Source organism: Canis lupus, chromosome 4 (genome assembly GCF_011100685.1).
Source record: "Canis lupus familiaris isolate Mischka breed German Shepherd chromosome 4, alternate assembly UU_Cfam_GSD_1.0, whole genome shotgun sequence".
Lineage (NCBI taxonomy): Eukaryota > Metazoa > Chordata > Mammalia > Carnivora > Canidae > Canis > Canis lupus.
This window is the reverse complement of record NC_049225.1, coordinates 59,275,859-59,296,874: the sequence shown is the minus strand read 5'-3', so window position 1 is coordinate 59,296,874 and position 21,016 is coordinate 59,275,859. Positions and strand designations below refer to the sequence as shown.

The window sequence follows — 21,016 nt, the reverse complement described above, 5'->3', positions numbered from 1 at the left end:
TAACCCATTAATCAGAAATAACAAATAATGTATCTGCAAAGCAAATGATAAGCAGCTTGATCTATGGTTATTAATTAGATGTGCCAAGAAACAGGGTTTTATGCACTCACAAGGAACCATGCACCCGGATGCCAGATAGGGGTCAAACAGAAGTCAGCTAGCAGAAGCTTTGAGTCCTGTTTTTTCTCAAGGAAAACTGTCCAGCGTGCCATTAAAGATGCTGAACATATGGTTTATGTAGTTCTTATTTTGGGGACAAAATTTATCTTTCACAGTGGGGAGAGGTGTTCCATGGGAAGGAACAGCCTATCAGAGGACACATGTTTGAAGACTGGGAAGGTTGAAACAAGGAGAGCTCCCTGTGCACTTGGATGTCTGGCCATGTTCATGGCCATCCTTAGAGCCCTGGAACAGTGGTAACTCTGAAACAGCCCTTGGAGAACATCACAACCTGTGGTTTTCTGACTGTGTTTTGAGGAACCCAAGGGGCCAAGGGAAAGCTGAACAGCTGTGCTGTACCAAGCAAATGGGTTGTGCTAAGCAAGGACACTAGAATAATACCTGGGAAAGCTACTTTAGTTTTCTATGTTATAGTTTAGTATTGTGTTTAGTTTGAATTATATGTGTGAAGGGGGTGGACACCCAAATCTCTAGTGCTTAGGGCCTCTAAGGATATTTATCCAGCCTCACTGGCTGGGACCCCAAAGTTCCTCCTTTGGTTCCTCCCTGGCATGCTAGAGCAGCTCTGCTTTTATGTTCCAGGTTTTAAATAATGCCGTGTGCGAAAGAGTACAATCTAGAGTATGGGTTACAGAAAAAGTTTCATTTATTCCTCTACTTGTTCTGTTTTGTGTTGCTTGGGCAAGTGGCTTGATCGGATTTATGTCTTTGAATGATTATTCTGGAAGAAGGTAGGGTTGAAGGTGGGGAAAGACCTCAGTATCTCAGTTTTGCCATCTGTGAAATAAGGCTGGCTGTGGCTTCTGTGATTCGTGATTATGAATGAGCCTCGGAGCCTGAGTTCCTGTAAATGACAGGTTTTCCATATGAAAGTCGGCCAGGGAAATTATTTCTGGCATTTGGAGTCACGGAAACTGTTTGATGTTAATGGGTTTACCAGAAAGGGCTTTCGTGGGGTTCTTTTGGCGCAGGGCAGGCTAGCTGTTGATGTAATCAGGAGACCACAAAGAATGATTTCTGCTGCCTCTGTCCCTTCCCTAACAGTGTACGTCTCCTGTGACTCATGCTTCTGTGTCTTGGAGTTGGAAGTAAGTGACCACATTTTTAAGGCTGAGGCAGGGCCAGCCTGTGCTTCCCCCTCCTCGGCAGGCCCCAGCCTGATAATCCCGGGTCTCCTAGAGAGCCTAGCCAGAGGCTTCTCCTTCATCCTGGACCTTGCCCGGGTCTGACCAGACTGGCTACAGAGCACGTAGGAGTCAGTTCCTAAATCACAGTGCTGGAGAGAGTCATAGCAGTCTTAGAGATCCATCGGTCCAGGGGCCTCCAAGCCTGGCTGCATATTGGGTCCGTATTGGCCTCCTCCTGTCCCCTATTGAGTCTAATTCAATAAGTCTGTAATAGGACCCAGAAATTAATGGTTTTTTAATATTGTCCTAAGGTGGCCCTCCCCCTTGGCACAGTATAGAACATTTGGTGACCACTGATCTAGGGTCATACTTGAATTTTATTCAACTGTTTCCCCCTCAATCCAGTTGACTTAAGAAAATTAAATGTAGAAACACCTGGGTGTCTCAGTGGTTGAGCGTCTGCCTTCTACTCAGGTGGTGATCCCAGAATCCTGGAATTGAGTTCTGCATCAGGCTCCCTGCAGGGAGACTGCTTCTCCCTCTGCCTGTGTCTCTGCCTCTCTCTGTGTGTCTCTCATGAATAAATAAAATCTTAAAAAAAAAAGGAAAATTAAATGTAAGACATGCTCATGTTTAGAAAATTCAAGCAGCATAAAGACATGAAGAATGAAAACCAAAAGCTTCTCCCAGTCTGGCCCCCAGGTAATCACTCTTTGACACTTTCTTTGAAAAGATTCTGCTCATAAATGATTTTACATTTATGTATCGCCACCTATCTGTCTACTTAATTCTACAAAATCTGAGCCAGAGGAATAATCCTGTACACATTATTCTGTACTGTACTTTTTTTTTCCCACTTAAGATATTCAGAACACCACCATAGATCATTATTCTTTTTAATACTTACTATTAAAGAAGTTAATATTTGTAACACGCTTGCAACAATGCATGGTGAGTAGCACGCACTGTATGTTTGTTAAATGAGCAAATGCAGGCTGCTGCATGTTACACCAATATACAGATATACTCTATCTTACTATTATGGACATTTGTTGTGTTGGTTGCTATAACAAATGATGCAGAAATGAATATCTCTGTGTGTACATCCCAAAGGGGACTTTGCCTTGGAAATGGCAATCAGCACCTTCCTTAGCAGGGCAACAGTGGGCACGGAGTCAAAGGCATTGGGAAGAAAAAGTTACTAATTAGGAAAAAGTAAGAAATTGAATTGGGATTGGAAATTTTGTCTGGGACCTAGATCTAGAAATCTAGATCTCAGATCTAGAAGGAACCACAGGAGAGTGTTTGTCCTAGTCTTGTGACCTCTGGGGAGGGAATATATTGTCTATGGGTCCCAAGTTGTACACTGAGCCCTGGGGAGCCTCAGTGAACTCTTTGGGAAAGTGTGTGAATGGGGGCTGCAGGATCTTTAAAATGTTTGACAGGGATGATATTTGACATCCCCCAGACACTGTGCAAACTCCGAGCTCAAGAAAGTTGACAGTTTAATGTTCGCCTTACTACATTCCCTTTGGCGATGTTCTGTTTCACGAAGCCCAGTTTTTGGTGGTTGCCATGATACAGCAAGCAGTGAGCACAAACGGGAGCGTGGGACGGGCGGTGGGTGGTGGTATTGTTGACTCTGACTCCAGAGTCTGAGAAGTCGTACAGTGCCGAACCATTGCCCACACCCCATTGGTAAGTGACTGGTGAGGAGTGAAGGAAAGTGTTTTCTTCTTTCAATTTGTGTGTATGATGTCTCCCCCCCCCCCCCCCCCAACAGCTACTAGTCTGTTAGGACATAAATGCTAATTGAGTTGTTTGAAGCTAACTATGTAATCATTGAAACTGCTAGATATTTCTTTGGGCCCGCAGAGCTGTGAAAAAATTACTGAGACACGAAGGGTGCCGTGAATTGAAAAAGTTAGGGAATAACTGATTTCCATCTTATTCATCAGAACTCTTTTAGCTGTTGAGTGAGAGAAGCCAAACTGACTCAGGCTTAAAAGCAGGAAATTATTCACTTCTGTGTCTGGGGTGGCTGGGATTGCAGATGGCGTCAGACTGCATGGGGTTCGGGTCCTGAAAGCTCCATTTCTCTTTTCATCTCTAAGATGGGCTATCTAAGCGTGGGTGAGACAGCTCCCCTGCCTATCCTTTCCAGACTCACATCCTCTTGGTTTAGCAGAGCCCAGCAGAAGGAATCCTCTTTCCCAATAGCTTGTGCATAAGAGCCCTGGGAGGACTTTGGCTGACCTGGCCTAGGTCACTTGCCCAGCCCTGAATGGAGGCTATGGAGATTTGTGATGGCCAAGCCTAGGTGCCATATCTACCTCTGTGCTCAGGTGAGCACCCTCACTAAACCACATGGTAGGTTCTCCACAGAAAAAGCAGGTTTTGTTACCAGGAGAATGGGAGAAGGGACACAGGACCAAAACCAGTTGATTTTCCATTTTAACAGATGAGGGGCCAGACTGGTAATGTGATAATTTACAAATTAAACATGGTGGCTCTGGAGTCCCACCCACCTGGCTTCACTTCCTTGGGCACATTTACTACATCTACATCTGTGAAGGCTTTAGAGTCTCCATCTATAAAATGGAAATAATTGAAGATAAAATCCAATATATAAAAGAAGGCTGGGGCACCTGAGTGGGTCAGTCAGTACAGCGTCTGCCTTCAGCTCAGGTCATGATCCTGTGGTCCTGGGATCGAGTCCCTCCTAGGCTCTCTGCTCAGCAGAGTCTGCTTCTGCTTCTCCTTCTCCCTCTGCCCTTCCCCCCTGCTTGTGGTCTCTCTCAAATAAATAAATAAAATCTTAAAAAAAAAAAGTAATAAAAAAGCTGACAGTCATAGTCTCCACCTCATGGAGCTGGTGGTGGGGCTTAGCACACTACCCCCCTGGGTAAGTGAGCCCATTATTGGTCAGGTAACCTTAAGAGCACCCAGCTGGTAAATGACCCAAGCCTCTGAGTCCGGGAGAGGGTACAGAATAGTGACTTCCTCTCTCCTGTCTGTCACAGAGTGAAGCAGCATGGATGCCGTCAGCCAGGTCCCCATGGAAGCCGCACTCCCCAAGCACATCCTGGATATCTGGGTCATTGTCCTCATCATCCTGGCCACCATTGTCATCATGACCTCCTTGTTGCTGTGCCCAGCCACCGCGGTCATTATCTATCGCATGCGGACTCATCCTGTCCTCAACGGGGCTGTCTGAAATCAGTGTCCCAAGAGGGGCCGGGGAGAAACATGGATAGTATCTCCTCCCCCAGCCTCTTCCTTCTCAGAAAAGCAGCAGGAGGGGCTTTGGAGTGTGGACTCTGGAGCTTGATGTGTGAGAGGAGACCGGAGTTCTTGTTTGGATTTTGCCACCGGCCAGCTGTGTGAGCTGGGTCAAGGGACCTAACTCTGTGGGTTCCAGGTTCCTTATCTTCTAAATGGGGATCATGGTCCTGCCCTTCCTACCTCAGAGGGTTGTAAGAACCAATGCCTTGGGTGGAGGTTAAAGCTGTTTGTGGCGATGAATGGTAAAGCCACCACAGGGTTATAATTGCTGACAATGGCCTTCAGGGTGGTGATGAAGACACTGGGGGCAGAGCAGCCTTTGCCAGTGCCCCTCAGGTCGAACCAAGCAAAGACACCCTGTCTGCATTCCAAGGGGCCAGTAGTGCTTTGGCTCAAAGTCATTTTCTTTGTGGTGCCACTCCCTCAAGTTACCTAATTTGGAGGGAACTGAGTGTGGCAGGAGGAGGGAGATGGGTGGAACTTCCTAGGACCTTCCTGTGCCAGAATGTCTACCCCTGTAACAGTCTAGAGGACGGCACTGCCATTTCTTGGCAAGGCTGAAGGACCTGGGGTGATGGGCTTCTTTCTGCATTGGAGTCTCCTCACTTTGACACTCAAGCTATGTGTCACAACACAGGGTGGCTGAGTTCCCCGGATGGCTTTCAGGATCTCCAGCCCCCACCAACTTGTGTGTCTCACACTCAAGAAGCTGTGTCCCCTCACCCCAGCACCTGCTCTAACCAGCTACGTGGTGTCAAGTGTACGCCCTTCATCCCCTCCCACCAGCACTGCAGCCAGTCTAAGCTACAGATTTTAAGAGATGTTCCCAGGACTTTTGGAACTCACTCAAGACAGCGATGGTTATTTTAGATGCTATGATCTATATTTATAGAGAGATTCCTGGACCACTCAAGCTCTTTGACCAAAATCAGGAACATCTTGGGATTTATTAAATTATGTAAGAAGATATAGCACAGATATCAGAATATTGTGTGGAAGTGAGGCTGTTACTTTGGTCTGATTTCATTGATGTATGCGACCAGTTTCCAATAAAGTGCTAGAATGACCATGTCTGAGGTTTTTCTTTAGCGAGCACTTATAATAAGCTCAGGAACTTGGGTAAAAGGATTCCACTGAATTTATGGGCCTTAGAGACAGTTTGAATGTAAGAACTGAAAGGGAAAGAGAGGAATCCAGTTGACTTCCAAGGTTCCAGCTTTGGCAAGTGGGTATTTGTGGTTTACTTAGACATAGGATGCAAGGAGAAAAACAAATTTGGTGGGTAAGTGATGAATTTGGTGGCAGACACATCGTGTTTGAGGTGCTCGTGATCTTCAGGCGGACACTTTCACGATGCAACTGGAAACCTAGGTCTGTTCTTTGGGATAGATTTTATGGCTGGAGTTACGCTTTGGGGGATTATCTGCATATGGTAGCTACGCCACGCAAGGGGACAGGACCACCCAGGCAGCGTACACGGACCGGGGGCAGAGCTAAATGCAGAACTTGGCAGACACTACATAGGAGCGGAAGGGGGGCGGGGGAAAGATAAAGCAAGGAGATTGAAAAGATCATGTGCTTAGAGGTGCTATGAGGGGGATGACATCTTATCGTGTGGGTTGAGGAATGAGTCAGAGGTAAGGAGGTGGAGACAGAATGGACAACTCTCCAGGAATAGGGCTGTACAGAGGTAAGGGAGGAGGGTTTGGGAAGAATGGTCAAGGGGAATAACTTTATGTGATAAGATTTGGATTGGTTTGCTCAGCATCTATCCCAATCTTTGCTTTGCTTTTCCCTTTTCCCTATGCCTTCCTAGGTGACAGAGGCTAGCAAGTGAAAACCTACATTAAACATGAACACTACATTTCCCTAACTAAACTGTAGCCAGAGATTCAGACGTGATTTAGGTTTGCTAACCAGATGCACACATGTGAGGCTTCTGTTTGGGACCTAGTTAGATTAGGACAGACACTGCAGGGTGTGAAGCATCCACGGTCTAGTGGTCGGTCCATAGCTATGGGCATAAGACAGAGCCAAGATTTCTGCGTTTTTAAAGCAGTGCCCTGTCCTTTGAGAAGTGTAGTACTGAAGTATCTGGGAACTTTGTTTCACTGGGACAGCTGTCTAGAACTTAAACCTCCTGATTACTTGCTGGAGGAAAACTTGAGATATTTGTAATTGATAAGCATGACATCAGTCTTGTGCAATTCGAGCCTATGAAAAGCAGTACCCTGAGAATTGCTGGATGTGGGGTGTAGGCTCTGTGTGTGCCACCTAGCCTTTCTGAATCTGATTCCAGGTCTGTAAAGCGGAAGGTATCAGAATTGAGAAAGAGAATGAGAAAATCATTCTAGGATTTTAGGGTGGAGTGTAAAGACTTTTAGGCAGTCCACCAGATGGCGATACAGCTCTTTTTTTTTTCTTTCTCAAGTGAAGTAGCTCACAGTTCCCATCCAATCCTATCATTCCTAGCACTCAACATTTTGTTTTTCCAGTTCTGGTTTCAGCAACTCTGAAGGTAACTTAGGACCATCCAATCCAAGTTCCCCTATAATAAAGGAATCCCCCTCTCTAATGGTAGGGTTGCCATGTGTTGCCTCCTCAGTATTTCCCAGTGTTCTTGACAACCTGCAACAGATTCACCCAGGAGCATTTATTTACAAATGCAGCTCCCAGAGTCCTGGTTCACATTTATGAGAATCCCGTGGAAAAGGTCTTGCATATCTGTTTTGTAAAAAAAAGCTACCTGGGTGATCAGTGAACAAGTTAAACGTGGAGAACCACATGGTTGGTGGAAAGGAATTCACTTCTTGCTGAAACCACTCCTTGACAGCCCTTGTATTAAAATTCTTCCTTGAGAAGGGAGAAGAAATGGGTAGGAAATATCAGAAAGGGAGACAGAACATAAAGACTCCTAACTCTGGGAAACCAACTAGGGGTGGTGGAAGGGGAGGAGGGTGGGAGGTGGGGGTGAATGGGTGATGGGCACTGAGGGGGGCACTTGACGGGATGAGCACTGGGTGTTAATCTGTATGTTGGCAAATTGAACACCAATAAAAAATGAATTTATTATTAAAAAAATAAAAAATAATAATAAAATAAAATTCTTCATTGAGTAAGAGAGAAATCAGGCCTTAAGATGCCCCCTTGGGGGCCACCCTGAAGAGATCAACTTCCTTTTCCTTGGGACTTCTGAGCATTTTTTTAAAAAAGATACATTATTTTAGAGACAGTGGGGCAGGGAAGGGCAGAGGGAGAGAGAGAGAATCTCAAGCAGACTCCTGCTGTGCATGCAGAGCCTGCCATGGGGCTCAGTCTTACAACTCTGAGATCATGACCTGAGCCAAAATCAAGAGTCAGTCGACCTAGCCACCCAGGCACCCCACTTCTGAGCGTGAAGATCACTATCATGAGTTACCTCATCCCACCATCTTGCCCGAGTGGGAAATTCACACTTTGCATTACATGGTGGCTGTCATCCTCATTCCTTCCTTTGGCAGCAGAGCAAGGGCCCGAACAATCTTGGCTTCACTGTATGTTGGCTTTCTGATTGTGGGCAAGGTAACAAACTCTTTGAGTCTTAATTTCCTCATCTGTAAAATAGACACAGGAGTAACTCTAGCTACCTCACAGAATTGTTACGAGTATTATATGTGGTCACAGCGGCAAGGTAGGTGGTAAAATACAGCAAATGCTCAATACCTATGATCTATTGCTAGTGAGTCCTAGTTTCTTCATCTGTAAAATGGTGATGACAGTTACTTCTGAGTGTGGAGGGGATTAAATGAGATAGAAAAGAATTTGCCCAGTGCTTGGCACATGGAAGTCTCTCAGTAATGGTTAACTATAAGATGGCCAATAATACAAAAATACCAAAGGCCTAATGGGGTTGGATTCTTAAATCATCAAAGTATTGAGATTGGCAGAAAACTTCCCCATTGACATCCAGTAAGATTGGCACTAAATTCACAGAGGGCCTTAAACAAGTGTGAAAATCATACTTCTTCTATATTAATCTCCCTTCAGGAATTATTTCATAATTTATTCACCATTATTTAATAAAACACCAAGTTTTCCACTTCTAAGTTTTAATCCTTCACAGAAGTTGCTTTCTAAATGTCAAAAAAAAATTTTAAGCCTTTTGGTAAGATAAAACTATCATCAGGTCTTTATATGATTCTTGCTAAAGAGAGAATGGAAAGAAGATTGTGATGTGAAGTGGTGATAATAATAAAATGTTAATTAAAAATAGATCTGCCTATGACCCAGCAATTGCACTGCTGGGGATTTACTCCAAAGATACAGATGCAGTGAAACGCCGGGACACCTGCCCTCCCATGTCTATAGTAGCAATGTCCACAATAGCCAAACTGTGGAAGGAGCCTCGGTGTCCATCGAAAGATGAATGGATAAAGAAGATGTGGTTTATGTATACAATGGAATATTACTCAGCCATTAGAAACGACAAATACCCACCATTTGCTTCGACGTGGATGGAACTGGAGGGTGTTATGCTGAGTGAAATAAGTCAATCGGAGAAGGACAAACATTATATGGTCTCATTCATTTGGGGAATATAAATAATAGTGAAAGGAAATAGAGGGGAAGGGAGAAGAAATGGGTAGGAAATATCAGAAAGGGTGACCGGACATGAGAGACTCCTATCTCTGGGAAACGAACTAGGGGTGGTGGAAGGGGAGGAGGGCGGGGGGTGGGGGTGAATGGGTGACGGGCACTGAGGGGGCACTTGAGGGGATGAGCACTGGGTGTGATTCTGTATGTTGGCAAATTGAACACCAATAAAAAATAAATTTATTATTAAAAAAGGAAAGATAAAAAAATAAATAAAATTTTGGAATCCTTAATTGTCAAAGTTGAAGCAACTTCTAAATTGTTCAAATCACACAAAGAATTTAACTGAAGTGTATGAAAGGCTCTTCAATTCCCATGGAGATTTACATGCTAGGAAAAGGTTTCTCGGGCACCTGGGTGGCTCAGTTAAGCGGCTGCCTTTGGCTCAGGTCATGTTCCCAGGGTCCTGGGATACAGCCCTGTGTGTCAGGCTCCCTGCTGAGTGGGGAGTCTGTTTCTCCCTCTCCCTCTTCCTACCCCCTACTCATGCTTTCTCTCTTGCTCACTCTATCTGAAATAAAATCTTTGAAAAAGAAAAGTTTCTGTGTTAGGTTTCTAATAACATTATTTATCCAAATCCAAAAAGTTATTATATATATTTAAATTTTGACAGCTAGCATTATACAGTGAACTGTTTATATGTACAAATTTCCGGTCAGGCAGACTGAATTCCATCTGGCTCCACCAGCATGTTCTGTTGAAAACAGCTGTCTGAGTCTTGCTGCCCTCATTTGTAAAAGTGGAGATCATGCTTATCTCTGCGGTGCCGCTGAGATTAAGGAAGACACCATATCTAAAATATTTACAGAGACCCTGGTTTGCAGTAAGTACTCAGTGTTTATATGTTACCTAAAAATGGAGGAGGATCATTAGCTCTGTCTTTTTTTTTTAATTATTTTTTTAAAATTTATTTATGATAGTCACACAGAGAGAGAGAGAGGCAGAGACATAGGCAGAGGGAGATGCAGGCTCCATGCACCAGGAGCCCGATGTGGGATTCGATCCCAGGTCTCCAGGATTGCGCCCTGGGCCAAAGGCAGGCGCTAAACCACTGCACCACCCAGGGATCCCTAGCTCTGTCTCAATACAGATACGGGTAGGCAAGTCTGCTGGATCTGTCTTGCTGGATTGGTTTCACCCAAATACCTGAGGAAACATTCCCAGGGCCCCTGCAGGAAAGCAGTGAGAGTGAAAGACACCAGCAGGGGGTTTGCGAATTCAGTTCTGACACTATCCACCCAGAGAAAGAGCATCAGATCCCACAGGTAAGGGTTCAGTTCCATAGCACTGCTCTCCACGTCTCAGGCCTGTCCCAAGCCCAGGTTGTTACCTGTGCTTCTGACCTATAGCTACATATTGGAGGCTCCAAAAACCCCTCTCCACCTCAGGGCACAAAGGTCAAGTCCAGGTTGTTGCCTGTGCTTCTGACTGGTCATAAATCAGAGGTTCCCACAACCTCCTCCTTGGCTTCCATTATTTTGCTAGAGCAGCTCACGGAACTCAGAAAAACCTGTTTACCCACTAGATTACTAAATCACTGATTTATTACAAAGGATATTGAAGGATACGAATCAACAGTCAGACAAAGAGACACATAGGGTGAGGTCCTGAACAAAGGAGCTCCTACTCTTGTGGAGTTTGGGGCCTGGCACTGTGGCACATGGAAATTCTCTAAACCCCCTCCTTTTAGGTTTTTACGAAGGCTTCATTACAGAGACATGATTGATTAAGTCCTTGGCCACTGGTGATTGATTCAACCTCCCTGGAAATCAGGGGCGGGGACTGAATGTTCCACCCCTATAGTCACGGTTGGTTTCCCTGGCAACGAGCTCCATTCTTAACATGCCTTCCACCAAGTCACTTCACTAACATAAATCCAGTTGTGATGGAAAGGGGCTGATTATGAATAACAAGACCCTCATTTCACCCTTATGGCTCTGAAGTAATTCCAGGAACTGAAGCCAAGAGACTAATAGGATGACAAAAGGAGCTCCCATTGCTCTTATCACTCAGGAAATTCTGAGGAACTGTGGGCCAGGAACTGTGGGCAAGGGACAAATATACATGAGAAATACACTTTAGTTGTCTGAATGACTAAATATATATATTTCTTATAAATCACAATATCACAACAGCTAAACAGTCTAAGGAGAAATTAAGAAATAACATAAAAAGCTAAGTCAAATAACTATTATCCTCATTTTCTATTTATATATTTTCCTTAAAATTATTTTACTTTAATGATCAAGTTTTTTCCCTCAGATTTGTATCTTAGTGACATTAACAAAAAACCCCAGGGGATCCCTGGGTGGCGCAGCGGTTTAGCGCCTGCCTTTGGCCCAGGGCGCGATCCTGGAGACCCGGGATCGAATCCCACGTCGGGCTCTCGGTGCATGGAGCCTGCTTCTCTCCCTGCCTCTCTCTCTCTCTCTCTCTCTCTCTCTCGCTCTCTCTCTGTGACTACCATAAATAATTTAAAAAAACAAACAAACCCCAAATTAATATGACTGTACAATAAAAGTTTAGCAGTGGTTGGAACTCAGTGTTAATGAAATGAAGACACACACACAAAAAAAAAAAAAAAAAAAGAAAAAAAGAAATGAAGACACAGACAAATACAGATAGGAAAGAAAAAAAACAGTTTTCACCAAAAAATAGTTTTCATAATTTTTCATTTTGACAATAAATTTCATAACAGTATGAAGAATATACTTTTTTTTTTTTGAAGAATATAGTCTTTATGAACTTCAGAATTGCTATTAGTGACTAGAATTTCCCCTACTGGAACCCTCTTGCACTGTTGGTGGGAATGTGAACTGGCACAGCCACTCTGGAAAACTGTGTGAAGGTTCCTTAAAGAGTTAAAAATAAATCTGCCCTACTACCCAGCAATTGCACTGCTGGGGACTTACCCCAAAGATATAGATGCAAGGAAAGACTGAGACACCTGCACCCCAATGTTTACAGCAGCAGTGTCCACAATAGCCAAACTATGGAAGTAGCCTCGGTGTTCATCGAAAGATAAATGGCTAAAGATGTGGTCTATGTATACAATGGCATATTACTCAGCCATTAGAAACGACAAATCTCCACCATTTGCTTCAACGTGGATGGAACTGGAGGGTATTATGCTGTGAAGTAAGTCAATCGGAGAAGGACAAACATTATATGGTTTCATTCATTCGGGGAATATAAAAAATAGTCAAAGGGATTTTAAGGGAAAGGAGGGAAAATGAGTGGGAAATATCAGAGAGGGGGACAGAACATGAGAGACTCCTGACTCTGGGAAACGAACAAGGGGTGGTGGAAGGGGAGGAGGGCGGGGGATGGGGTGACTGGCACTGAGTGGGGCACTTGCCAGGAAGAGCACCGGATGTTATACTATATGTTGGCAAATCGAACTCCAATAAAAAAATATACCAAAAAATAAATAAATAAAAGACTTTTCCCTACTGGAGTTCTATATACTTTGCCTTTACTCAAGATTTGGACCTCAAAAAATGTCTTTAAAATTTTTTGTTGTTGTTAGAAAAAAATCCAATATGAATGTTTCTGTTTCATGATACATAGCAAATGTTTATATTGTGTGTAATAAAGAATTGATATTTACTCTAAAAATGAAGATATTTTGTGTTTTAGGAATTGAATGGCAATTGGCTGAAGAATGATTTGTGGACGTTCTGGACACCAGGATGGTAGATCACTTTTTTTTTTCTTTTTTTACACTTAGTGCTAAATTATTTTAAATTTATGGGAAGCTAAGCTAAGTGAACCATAACTTCTCATTTTGTTGCAAGGGGCCTGACACTTAAATCAATGTAATGATTTGAATGCCCCACCCCCCAAAGAAATGCCAAAGATATGCCCACTTCCTAATTCCCAGAACCTGTGAATGTGCATTTATTTGAGGAAAAGGCCTTTAGTAATATCATTAAACTAGGGATTTTGAGATGAGAAAAGATCATCTTGGATTATCTGGATGGACTTTAAATCCAGTGATAAGTGTCTTTTTAAGAGACACACAGGAAGAAAAAGAAGAGGCAGTTTACCCATGGAGGCAGAGACTGAAGTGGCCTCAAGCAAAGAATGCTCAAAGCCACCAGAAGATGAATCTTACAATGGATTGTCCTCCAGAGCCTTTTAGGGAACAGGGCCCTGCTGACACCTGAATTTGAGACTTCTGACATCCAAACTGTGAAGGAATAAATTTTTCTTGGTTTAAACCACTGAATTTGTGGTAATTTGTTCTAGCAGCCCCAGGAAACCAAAACACTTGGTAAGCTGATGTGTGGTGACAAAATTTTTCAACAACTGCATGAATAGACTAAGAATTCTAAAGAGTAAACATTATTAAATGAGGGGAGATAGCCTGAGCCACATTAGAAAAGGAAAGAAAAAGGAGGACAAAGAGAAAGTGGAGTCTGGTAAGCAGAATGTGAGCTAAGCAGGGAGACCTAGGCTTTGTCAGGCAGCCAAGAAGAGTATGAACTAGAAAGAAAAATAATCCATGTACTTTTTTTTCCCAATTTGAGGGAGTTACTTTCTTCTCATATTCTACTTGTGTATCTTTGTGCCTGTGTAATTAAATAAATATTTTATCTCAGAAACATTTTCTCAGAGAAAGTTCTTGGGTAAGGTACAGTCTTTTGATCATATTCCCATCAGAAATAGTAAGTAAGAAGGATGTGAAGGGGAGCAGAATACATGACCCCAAAATATGTCACTTTGGCATGTGGATTATTTTGAGCCAAAGGCAATCAAAAGCCAGCAGACTGAAGAGAAACTTTTACTTCTCCCTTAACCACCTAAAGGAATTTAGATAGGGAGCTTGGCCCAGAAAGAGAGGTATTACCAGGGACAATGTTTATCTGACCTTTCTCTGTGGCTGGGCAAACATCTAGTTACCAAATATCTATTCTTATTGCCCTGTGAATTACCCTTCCTCCCTTTGAAGGAAAGCCCTAGGCCCCTATCCCAATCCTTAGGTCAAGATGGCATAAAAACCTCAACTGTCTGACTTCCTCTTGGATCCATATTTTTATGGGGCTCTGTAAATATGAAATTAAATTTTTCTCCTGTTAATCTGTCTTATGCCAATTTAATTATTAGACCATTCTAAGAACCTAGAAGTGTGGAGGGAAAATTTTCCTCCCATATAGATGGAAGAACCTAAATGAAAACAAGTTATCTTAAGCATGGAGACATGCAGAATTCAGCCAGCATATTGGGAAGATAATGAGATAATGGGAAAGAACAAAGAGTCACTTAGAAAAGAGCCATCGAGGCACCTGGGTGGCTCAGTCAGTTAAGTGGTTAAGCATCTGTCTTTGGCTCAGTCATGATCGGGGTCCTGGGATAGAGCCCCACCTGTGTTGAGCTCCCAGATCAACAGGGAGTCTGCTTCTCCCTCTCCCTTTGTCCCTCCTCACTGCTCAGTGCTCTCTTTCTCTCTCTCAAATAAATAAATTCTGTTTTTTCTTTTAAAGCCCTAGAAAAGTCCTGTGAGTTGGGGTTGTGGAATTGTATAAAACTTCTGGACAAAAGAGACTCCATTTTGAAAAAAAGCTCCATTTTCCTTTCTAAAACAAATGGCTAATGAACTCTTGAACTGGGCAAAAGACCCTTGGACTGAGCCAGAAGCATCAACTGTATTACAAGCAAATTGTTCTTCAAGTCAGGGGCGCATCCTGATGATCAGACTACTGGTTGTGGATCTCCTGAAGACAGAATAGTTAACTAATGCATACCAGGAATAGTTTCATTTGTTAATACCAATAGAATAATCTAACCAAAGCAGCTTAGCCTGCTGGTACCAATTGACATTTTTTCTTTTCTTTTATCCAAGTCATGTAATTGCCCCCTTCCTATTTTTCAGAAAAAAACCTTACTTTCACCCCCAGAATAGGTCATTGTGGTTACTGTTGGAATCTCTCCTCCGAAATTTCAATTCTAAGATTACAAATAAGGGCCTTTGTTCTTCTCCAGTATTGCTTCCTTTTCTTGGTTGGCAGGGTTTTTCCCTGATCCTTAAGAAACGTTAGCCATACACAATAATGGAGGGCTGCAATCTCTTAGCCAAGATTTTTTTTGGTCAAGAGTTTTAAATTCTGAAAATGGAACACTTTCATATATGGTTCTGCAGTGCAGATACCAAACAATAGAGAAAATAGGTATGCATTGTGAAAAACAGTGGAGTTTTTTTGGCAAAGGCTATGTAATTCCTGTCAATCCAAAGGACTCTCTAAACTTTGGGAGAGGGTAGGAAGTAGCTCTGCTCTTTGAGATGTTCTGTTTCATTCTGTTGCAGGATGAATGCGGCAAAAACAGATGTTAATGATCCGAGAGACCGGAGGTATGCAAAGCTATATGTAAAATAGAAGCTTAGGACACCTATGAAAAGAGACAGGATTCAAGTTAAGTGTTCTTACTACAATAATAATATTCAAAAAGTAAAACAGTGCTTGAAATGTTATATTTATTTGAAAGTTGTTGCTTTGATACTTTGCTGAATACTTGTAAAAAATTTTTGCAAGTATTTTTTAATATTTAGCTATAATTGGAATAATACAGTTATTATACATTAGAATACAACTAATATACTAAAAAGAGAGGAGGAAGAGAGACAAGAATTAACAAAGTGGCAAATATTATATAATATCCCTGATCCTCATGAAATTATCAGAATTTTAAACTTGCTTGATTTGAATTTTTTTTTAAAGATTTATTTATTTATTCATGAGAGACACACGCAGAGAGAGAGGCAGAGACACAGGCAGAGGGAGAAGCAGGCTCCTTGCAGGAGCCCGATGTGGGACTCGATCCCGAGACTCCAGGATCACGCCCTGGGCCGAAGGCAGATGCTCAACCATGGAGCCACCCAGGCGTCCCTTGATTTAAATATTTTATTTAAAAATTCTTCCAAAAAATCTCCAAGGAAATCTTCATTATTGTTCATAATTAGTTGGAAGGCTCAGTTTAAGGTATTGATCCCCACGGAAATACTTTTTTTTTTTAATTTATTTTTTATTGGTGTTCAATTTACTAACATACAGAATAACCCCCAGTGCCCGTCACCCATTCACTCCCACCCCCCGCCCTCCTCCCCTTCTACCACCCCTAGTTCGTTTCCCAGAGTTAGCAGTCTTTACGTTCTGTCTCCCTTTCTGATATTTCCCACACATTTCTTCCCCCTTCCCTTATATTCCCTTTCACTATTATTTATATTCCCCAAATGAATGAGAACATATAATGTTTGTCCTTCTCTGACTGACTTACTTCACTCAGCATAATACCCTCCAGTTCCATCCACGTTGAAGCAAATGGTGGGTATTTGTCATTTCTAATAGCTGAGTAATATTCCATTGTATACATAAACCACATCTTCTTTATCCATTCATCTTTCGTTGGACACCGAGGCTCCTTCCACAGTTTGGCTATCGTGGCCATTGCTGCTATAAACATCGGGGTGCAGGTGTCCCGGCGTTTCATTGCATCTGTATCTTTGGGGTAAATCCCCAGCAGTGCAATTGCTGGGTCGTAGGGCAGGTCTATTTTGAACTGTTTGAGGAACCTCCACACAGTTTTCCAGAGTGGCTGCACCAGTTCACATTCCCACCAACAGTGCATGAGGGTTCCCTTTTCTCCGCATCCTCTCCAACATTTGTGGTTTCCTGCCTTGTTAATTTTCCCCATTCTCACTGGTGTGAGGTGGTATCTCATTGTGGTTTTGATTTGTATTTCCCTGATGGCAAGTGATGCAGAGCATTTTCTCATATGCATGTTGGCCATGTCTATGTCTTCCTCTGTGAGATTTCTGTTCATGTCTTTTGCCCATTTCATGATTGGATTGTTTGTTTCTTTGGTGTTGAGTTTAACAAGTTTTTTTTTTTTTTAATTTTTATTTATTTTTGATAGTCACAGAGAGAGAGAGAGAGGCAGAGACACAAGCAGAGGGAGAAGCAGGCTCCATGCACCGGGAGCCCGACGTGGGATTCGATCCCGGGTCTCCAGGATCGCGCCCTGGGCCAAAGGCAGGCGCTAAACCGCTGCGCCACCCAGAGATCCCGAGTTTAACAAGTTCTTTATAGATCTTGGAAACTAGCCCTTTATCTGATACGTCATTTGCAAATATCTTCTCCCATTCTGTAGGTTGTCTTTGAGTTTTGTTGACTGTATCCTTTGCTGTGCAAAAGCTTCTTATCTTGATGAAGTCCCAATAGTTCATTTTTGCTTTTGTTTCTTTTGCCTTCGTGGATGTATCTTGCAAGAAGTTACTATGGCCGAGTTCAAAAAGGGTGTTGCCTGTGTTCTTCTCTAGGACCACGGAAATACTTCTAATATAGTTGTAGAAAGTCTATGCTCACAAAGTTTCAGTAAACTTAAAAATAAGTTTTGTAAAAAAGTTATTGTACATCTAAAATCAAAAATGAATTAATTCCTTATTTAAAGGAGAGTCCTGGGCAGCCCCATGGCTCAGCAGTTTAGCGTTGCCTTCAGCCCAGGGTGTGATCCTGGAGACCCGGGATCCAGTCAGGCGTCAGGCTCCCTGCATGGAGCCTGCTTCTCCCTCTGCCTGTGGCTCTGCCTCTCTCTCTCTCTCTCTCTCTCTCTCTCTGTCTTTCATGAATAAATAAAAATAAATAATCTTTAAAAAAAACTTCTATTTAAAAACTAATACGAAACATAGTGAAATACTATTTTGAAACAGGTTGGGAAGAGAATAAAATGATAGGTAGAAGTAACTTTCTTGAAATCTGTTGTCATCTTTGAGTATTCTTGATACAAGAACTTCAACACAAGAAAACTGGAGAACATAGGAAAAATAGAATCTCTAATTTAAAATTCTTTCTGTCCCGAGGCGCCTGGGTGGCTCAGTGGTTGAGCGTCTGCCTTTGACTCAGGTTGTGATCCCAGGGTCCTGGGATCAAGTTCCACATCAAGGAGCCTGCTTCTCCCTCTGCCTATGTCTCTGCCTCTTTGTCTCTCATGAATAAATAAAATCTAAAAAAATAAAATAAGATAAAATAAAATTCTTCCTGTCCCAATTAATCACATATACTCTAATTTCAAACATCAATTGTAAGAGTAGGTCGTATTGTCTGCCATAACTTTTTTTTCTTTAAGAAAAGTGGAATACTGATTTTTTTAAAGATTATTTATTGGGATCCCTGGGTGGCGCAGCGGTTTGGTGCCTGCCTTTGGCCCAGGGCACGATCCTGGAGACCCGGGATCGAATCACACGTCAGGCTCCCTGCATGGAGCCTGCTTCTCCCTCTGCCCCTCTCTCTCTCAGTCTGTGACTATGATGAATAAATAAAATTTAAAAAAAAAGATTATTCATTTATTTATTCAGGGGGGTGGGGCAGAGACACAGGCCGAGGGAGAAGCAGGCTCCATGCAGGGAGCCCGACGTGGGGCTCGATCCGGGTCTCTAGGATCACGCCCCAGGCTGCAGGCAGCGCTAAACCACTGCGCCACCGGGGCTGCCTGGAATACTGATTTAATGACCGTGTTTAAATTCTATCAAATCCCTCTATTTGGGGAAGAAGTGATGATTTTTTCCAGTGTTATGTCAAGAAAAAAATGGACGGGAGTCGCTAGCCTGGTCAGGATAGGGGCAGGAGGGTGGGGCTGAGCCTCACCGCCCCTTTGGTCTCATGGAATCAGCTCAGAAAGCATTGTGTGGAAGATGGCCCCACTTCTAGGAAACACTAGACCAGATTTAAGAGAGTAACAGTAACCTTACTAAAGTAACATTACTTTATCCATTCACCTGTCCAAGGACATCGAGGCTCTTTCCATAGTTTGGCTATTGTGGACGTTCTGGAGGGTATTATGCTAAGTGAAATAAGTCAATCAGAGAAAGACAAATATCACAAGGTTTCACGCATATGTGGAATTTAGGAAACAAAACAGAAGATCATAGAGGAAGGGAGGGAAAAATAAAATAAGACGAAATCAGAAAGAGAGACAAACCATAGGAGACTCTTAACTACAGGAAACAGAGTTGCAGGAAGGGAGGGTGAGGAGTTGGGGTAATGGGTGATGATCATTAAGGAGAGCACGTGGCATAATGGACACTGGATGTTTTCTGCAACGGATGAATAGCTGAACTCTACATTAGAAACTAATGATATGCTAAACGTTAACTAATTGAAAAATAAAAAAAGTCAAAAGAATAAAGTAACATTACTTCTAAAGAAATCATTTACATGGATCCTGATATAAAATATTAGTGAGGGGCATAGATTTCTGTCCAATAAGAGATTTCCTAAATTATAGCCATTAGAGTGAGATAATTATCTCTGCCTTCAACTTAGGCTAATTCTGAAAAGGCTCAGAGTGTAGGAAATAGCTGATTTAATGATCAGAGGTCTCCAGCTACCCAGCTACAGGTGACAGATTAAAACTCCCCCCCTGAAACTTGAGGAAAAATAGATATTAAATTCTATATTTGAATGAATGAATGAAATACTCCCTTGCTCTTATTCAATGTTTAGATGTTCAAGAGGTTTCACATAAATATTTTCTTTAAAAAACTTTTCCTGTTCAGTAAAAATTGATTTTCCCTCATAAAAATATTCCCTAAACACCTACTACTGGTTTCTTCTTAAAACTTCTTTTTTTTAAAAAAAAGATTTTATTTATTTATTCATGAGAGACACACAGAGAGAGAGGCAGAGATACAGGCAGAGGAAGAAGCAGGCTCCATGCAGGGAGCCCAACGTGATCTCGGGACCCCAGGATCATGCCCTGGGCTGAAGGCGGTGCTAAACTGCTGAGCCACCGGGGCTGCCCATACTGGTTTCTTCTTAAGTGTTTCTAGTAATTCAAAGTTTAGTTAGTCACCAAAGCAATTTTCTACCTAAAATTGGGGAGTAAAAATTGGAAGAGAAAAGTCAACTTTTAAAAAGATTAAAATAAGAAGAAAAAAAAAAGAAAATATATTTTAAAACTTTGACTTCAAACTTACTCAAGAACACACAATTTCTTAGTTATCAAATCATGGAAGAAAGGCTCATTCTTGAAATATGTGAATGCTTCTCAGAGTCCTAAATACCTGCAAAACCCAGTCATTTTGTTTATGCAGTTGTACCAAAACAGTTTCTAACAGAGTTATGTGAAAGAATTGTTTTTTCTCCTGATAGAAAACCAGAAAGGTCAGTAATTTCTGCCAGGAGAAAGGGCAGGGACCATGTTCCTCCCCACATGAATCCTTGGAAACCCAATTGAAAGCATTCCAGAAGTGCATCAGTTCCAGGAGGGTGGGCCATGATAGCTGGAAGCACAAGCTTCAGAGCCAGATCCTCAAAGCTCTGTGCAAAGGCCTGGAAAAGCACTTAAGAAAAATCACAGGAATGTAGCCTTTAACAAGTCTTCCTTGTAAAAACAATTTTGTCCATCTTCTACTTCAGAAAACAGCATTTCTGGATGTTGGAGTGGAAGGAGTCTGGAGAAGGGATATTTTCTTTCCTGTGTTGAATAAAGAAGTCTCCCTGCCTTCTCTCTCCCTCAGAAGCGACATGGTGTCTCCTGACAAAGTTAATTGCATGCTTCATCAGTCGAGATAAGGAGGAGGAAAGCAATAAAAACAATTTCTTAAAGTTCCTTACCAAAAGTCTTTCAAGAAAAATGATTGTGATCAAGAAACCGTCTCAAATATGTATCTCTACAGTTTTCCTGGTCCAGCGGGATTGGCAGTAGCAGGAGGGCTGTAGAAAAATAATACTGCCTCATTTTCTGATTTTCTTCTTCACCTGCAGAAGCTCCGTCTGTTCTACTCTTTCCACAGC

At 42.4% G+C, this 21,016-nt stretch overlaps 1 protein-coding gene across 9 annotated transcripts in view; it reads left to right on the top strand.

The window, feature by feature from the left end:
* The window catches only part of SMIM3 (small integral membrane protein 3), a 44,300-nt gene extending 38,639 nt beyond the window's left edge, over positions 1-5,661 (top strand). For all 9 annotated transcript variants that reach the window (XM_038535014.1, XM_038535012.1, XM_038535009.1 and 6 more), the window contains one exon: positions 4,331-5,661. In XM_038535014.1, the coding sequence (XP_038390942.1) occupies positions 4,342-4,524 (183 nt within the window). In that variant the 5' untranslated portion in view covers positions 4,331-4,341 and the 3' untranslated portion in view covers positions 4,525-5,661. The remainder of the gene's footprint in view (positions 1-4,330) is intronic.
* The last annotated feature ends 15,355 nt before the right edge of the window (positions 5,662-21,016 follow it).